This window comes from Squalius cephalus (assembly GCF_949319135.1).
Source record: "Squalius cephalus genome assembly, chromosome: 5".
Lineage (NCBI taxonomy): Eukaryota > Metazoa > Chordata > Actinopteri > Cypriniformes > Leuciscidae > Squalius > Squalius cephalus.
The window spans coordinates 44,696,437-44,701,684 of NC_137126.1; the positions used below are offsets into that span (position 1 = coordinate 44,696,437).

Sequence of the window (5,248 nt, forward strand, 5' to 3'; positions counted from 1 at the left end):
ACTATGCTGCCAGTATATGTGTTTGACCAAAAATTTCTTTTTAAGTCTTGAGAAATCCCACAATGTGTCACTGCCATAGGTACCCATATAATTATATATGGTAATAGGTTAATACCAAACCCCACTCCCACCACCCACGTAAGGCATCAACCTACCGGTAAATTAAAAAATACCAAGGCCATTTGAAGGTATAGAGTTCAACTGGGGGTTTTAAACATCTCAGAAACTTTAAAGGTTCGATTAGAAGTGCAAATGGAATTTTCACTCAATAAATAAATAGGTTAATAGCAAGTAAAAGTGTTGACCTGAAAAAAAAAGAAAAAAAAAATGTTGAGCAAGTAAAAGTGTTGATAGCAAGTAAGTGTTGACCGAGAGAACATTACAAACATGTAATTATTTTTAAATCACTTATATTTAGATATCCTACTTATAGGCTATCCTTTAAAAAACTGGCTTGTCTGAGCATGGTAATGAAAGAAATGTAGCGCGCCTCAACATTCCATAGTTTAACTGACGTTAATAAATAAATATTAAAAGTCCACAGTCTACTCATTGACGTATAGGCTCACACATTTAAAGAATAAGGTTTTAAATAGCTAAATAAATAAATAAAATATTTTTTGTTTTATGATTTTTGTTTTAAATTTAAAATTCACTTTGAAAAGTGCATCTTGTTTGTTTTTTATATCTTTTTTTTTTTTTTTTTTTTTTACTGAACTATCTGAGGTCAAGCATAGGCTACTTGGCTCCCCCGAGTATATTAGCTGCTGTCATATGCTGAGCTCATCTTAAGGTAAAACGTGGGATTTTTTAGTCAAAATGTATTTTCCGACTCGAGTGAAGGGTGTGGCCATTTCTATGGGCGTCTCTTAAAAGCAAAATATATAAAAACCTCACGCTGAAGTTAGAGAAGTCACTTTTGAGAACCAGAGACACAGAGCAAGCAACGAATATAGCCTACTGGAACTGACCTGATCTAACAATGTTCTCCAGATCAGACAGCATGGTCCTCTCATTACCGACAAACGCTTTCTTCCCGCCGCGGCAACAGTTCGGCTTCGGACCGATGGAGCCGCGCAACACCGAGCCGGAGATCTTCACTTTCGATCGGATCCCGGAGCCTCAGCGGCACGCGTTCAATCCCCGCGGAGCTCCGCAACGCCCGCGCAAGAGAAACACCCGCGTCATGTATCCCTCCAAAGTGCGCAAATATCTTCCACCGGCCGAGAAGAGCCCAGCCAAGCGCTGGCTGATCGCCCTGTGCCTGGTGGTGTTCCTGCAGATCTACACGGAGGAGGGATCCGTTGAGACGATGCAGAGTGAAGCACCAACCTTCACCGATGCCACAGCGTACAATGTCCTCCCTTTCCAGTCTGCTGAGGAGCAAGCCAGACAGATGATGGGCAAGTTTCCTGAGGACTTCAGCCAGTCCTGCAGCAAGGAAGAGGAGAAGAAGGAAAGCTCTTGGCTCCTGAACACTACATGCCCAAGCTCAAGCTTGGAGGAAGACTTCACCACTCTCTACCAGCAGAGCCGGAGGAATGGATACGTGGTGGCCCTTCTCTACCCTGTGTATCATAGACTCGGCACAGAGAACTGAATGAACTCAGAATCAAGTTTGTGGACTAACCAAGACAAGTCAATGACTTTGAAACTTCTCGGAGAAGAGAAATAGGCTCCCGTGGTTCCTGGTGGTGCCTGGAGAACTCATCTGGTCCAGCTGGACCTCACAGTGTGATGAAAAACACAATCTGAGAAGACATTCGATGGACTTGAAACTTTTAATGGAATGAAACTTGAATGGCTCATTTAGATTTACTTGAAAATGTTTCACTTGAAAGTGTATAGATTTACCTTGTAGCCTCACAAGTAGACCTGTTATATGTTTAAACTAATGAAAGTGTCACGATGAACATTTGTGTTGCTGAATGCTGCCGCTCGCAGAAATACTTGAATCTCACATTGATCATTTTATGTTATATGAAGAACTATTTGCTGTAGATATTTATTTAATGATATTTATTTATTGTTATTGACTTATTTATTTCCTATTGTCTTGTGAAAATAAACTGACATTTGCATCTTCAATTCTTTACTTTTTTTCATTGTCTTCTTGTAATATTATTAGTTCTAATGAGCTGTGGTCTCACAAACTTGGTTCAAAATAGAGTTATTCCTCTGTGCCACCTCTGAAAGTACAATACTCAAACAAGAAATGTGATTTATATGACACACGTGTGTTGTACATTGCACGTTTAAATGCATGAACACTTATGCTGATATGACTCTTTAAAAAAAACTGATTTGATTGAAATATTAGAACAGAAATACTTTGCTATAACTACTCTACAATTTTGAGTTTATTATTAAAGTCTTAGAGATAATCATTGTACACTATGAATATAAGATCATTTATGGGCAGTATAAAGATGAAAATGTATGGGTACCATAATGTTCATATATTGAATAAAGTTACAATCATCACAATAATGCTTTGTGTTGTTCTTCACTTTCATTTCATGAGCATATTCAGATGTGTTTCATCAAATTATTATATATAAAAAATAATAATTATAAATTATTAATATTACTTAACTACTCTAGCTTCATTAGGTTATTGAATGTGATTTAAAGGGTCCAGATCAGGCATAAATATTTTAGCTCCTTAAAGTAACAACTGAATTACCTTTTTAGAATGTGTTTTTAATAAAACGTTGTAAAAGATTACATCATGAGTGAGTTTTAAGAGGAAATACCATGTTTCGTCAATGTTATGCATCATACCTTAATTTGGATAAAAATGAAATAAGGGGAAATGACCAGATCATAATAGTCATGCAAAATGAGGTCAGTTTTTCTAATATTAAAATAATAGTAAATGTGGTACTCTGTAAAAAAAAACTGCACTCTTATTTTTATATTTAAGGTCAAAAATAATAATAATTGAGCCAGAACTTGTTTGTTTCAGGCATCATATCATATCATTTAAATGACACTGTGTATATATATATATATATATATATACAGTATATCATATTCCAGAAATGAAAAGCTACACACTCCATTAATTAGGGTTAGAAGAACTGTTACCAAACAATCACTGCAATAATGATCCAATCACAGACTCTTAAGCATTTGCCTATTTAAATCCAAACAGACACTTTTTTGGGGGCCATGCAGTGTATATACTATAAATATACTGTAAACAATTTAATTTAATAGAAATTACATTTCATCATATATGTTAGATTTTATATTCTAAGGTAACATGTTTTTTAATACATTTTTACAGTGTGTCACACAAAATGTGTTCTCTGATTTTGTCCATTTAATTTGGTTGTTAGACATGTATTTGGCGGTCAAATATTACACAGTGCATGCACTCTGCATTGTCTGAAATATTAATTTGAATGTTTCATTATTTTAAAGTTGCTTCTTATAATCTTTGCATGCTTTCAAGACGAAATGTGGTGAAAATCTAGGCCTTATGGACTCACAAACACAAACTCTGTAGAGGCATGTATATTATCAGTCAATATTTGTGTTTACAAGCATATGACCTGTCGGAAGTTGTGGCCAGCAGCCCACAAGGAAACCTTCTGGGAGATTCCCAGATACACTTCCTCTCTAGTCCACATAAAGCACTTACTTTCCACAGCCACAAATTCAAATACACGATATGGTTTACATTTTAACTCCCCCTCAGACCAAACACACACTCGCCCTGCTCATGCAAACCTCCTGGTTTCCCTTGTTCTGTCCTTTCATCCCTGCTCGCTCTCTCTCTCTCTCTCTCTCTCTCTCTCTCTCTCTCTCTCTCTCTCTCTCTCTCTCTCTCTCTCTCTCTCTCTCTCTCTCTCTCTCTCTCTCTCTCTCTCTCTCTCTCTCTCTCTCTCTCTCTCTGTCTCTCTCTCTCTCTCTCTCTCTCTCTCTCTCTCTCCCAGTGAGCTGACATTCCAGAGCCGTGAGTAAGATGACACCACATGCTCTGAATGAATCCCGCCTATTGAAACCGGAGATAAGTTACGGACTGAGAAAAAAATACTTTGAAGAAAAGGAGAATTCTTCTTGCGGCCAAGGTGTGTTCAGCCTGTTGGGGCTTGATCAAAGACAGAATACACAGAATGTCCAGATCGTACCTTGACACGCACCTGCTCGCACAAAGACACACACTGCCTGTAGAAAGGCCAGAGGTGTTCCTGCAGAAGAATTAAGTGCACACGTGTTTGGCTTCAAATTCGTGCCAAAGTGTCATTTCCTGTTTGTCCGATCAGACCTCGGTGCGACCTCGAGAGAGTGTAGAGATGCTTCAGAGTGCATAAACAAACTCAGGCCAAATAAATAATGTTCTTTACCACAAATGTTGAAGAGCTTTAAATCTCATTCATCCATCCATTATCCAAACCGCTTTATCCTTATTCGGGTTGCAGGGGGCTGAAGCCTAACCCAGCATCTTGATCCACAGGTGGGGAAACACCCTGAATGAATGGGCTCACGCACACACTATGTATAGTGTCCCCAATTGACTTATAGGATTGTGGGGGAAACCGGAGCACCTGGAGGAAACCCTCAACACACAGAAAGGCCTCCTGGTTGAGTCGGGACTCAAACCTGGGATCTTCTTTCTGTGAGGCAACAGTGCACTGAGCCACTGTGACATTGTAAATCTCAATTTTCAATTTGCAAAAGATTAACATTTTTTAATTAGCTGTGGGTAACGCATTACAAGTAACGGAAGTTACGTAATCAGGTTACGTAATTACGTAAACTTTTTTTTTTCAAATAAGTAATGTAAGTTACATTGTTTTCCCATTTATTGACTGACTGACAGCTCAGAGAACTGAGAGAAATCATGAGTCAGTAGGTGGTGTGTGATGTGTGTGTGAACATGATGCTTATTCTTGATCTAGACAACAATAACGTGAGCATGCATTTGCTCATCTCGCTTGCACAAAGACAGATTCACTATTCCTCAAAATGATTAAAAAAAGTAAAATACAAACTCAGAATATTACGTAAACCTGCAATAATTCAATATGTTAATATGTATTCAATCTCAATCTATTCATTTCTTTGCTGCTGACTTTTGATGATTTAATTCAACCTTATGAATAAGCCAAAATGATTTCATTTGTGATCACATTTGTGTTTTATTATTTATTTTTTTGTTTGCTTTTATTGCTTAAGGAAGAGTGTTAAACTTTCTTCTCCTGTGTCTTATTCTTATATCCAGAATGGCAGCTGAAAG

General features: G+C 37.6%; 1 protein-coding gene across 1 annotated transcript; it reads left to right on the top strand.

Moving 5' to 3' along the window:
* Positions 1 to 829: 829 nt before the first annotated feature.
* Positions 830 to 2,479, top strand: ier3 (immediate early response 3). The gene has a single exon (XM_079872518.1). It carries the CDS (start codon positions 983 to 985, stop codon positions 1,598 to 1,600), a length of 618 nt encoding a protein of 205 aa, XP_079728644.1. The 5' UTR covers positions 830 to 982; the 3' UTR covers positions 1,601 to 2,479.
* Positions 2,480 to 5,248: the final 2,769 nt, after the last annotated feature.

Excerpts from the sequence above, each read along its gene's own strand:
- ier3 (XM_079872518.1), top strand. The coding sequence starts at position 983 with ATGTTCTCCAGATCAGACAGCATGGTCCTCTCATTACCGACAAACGCT.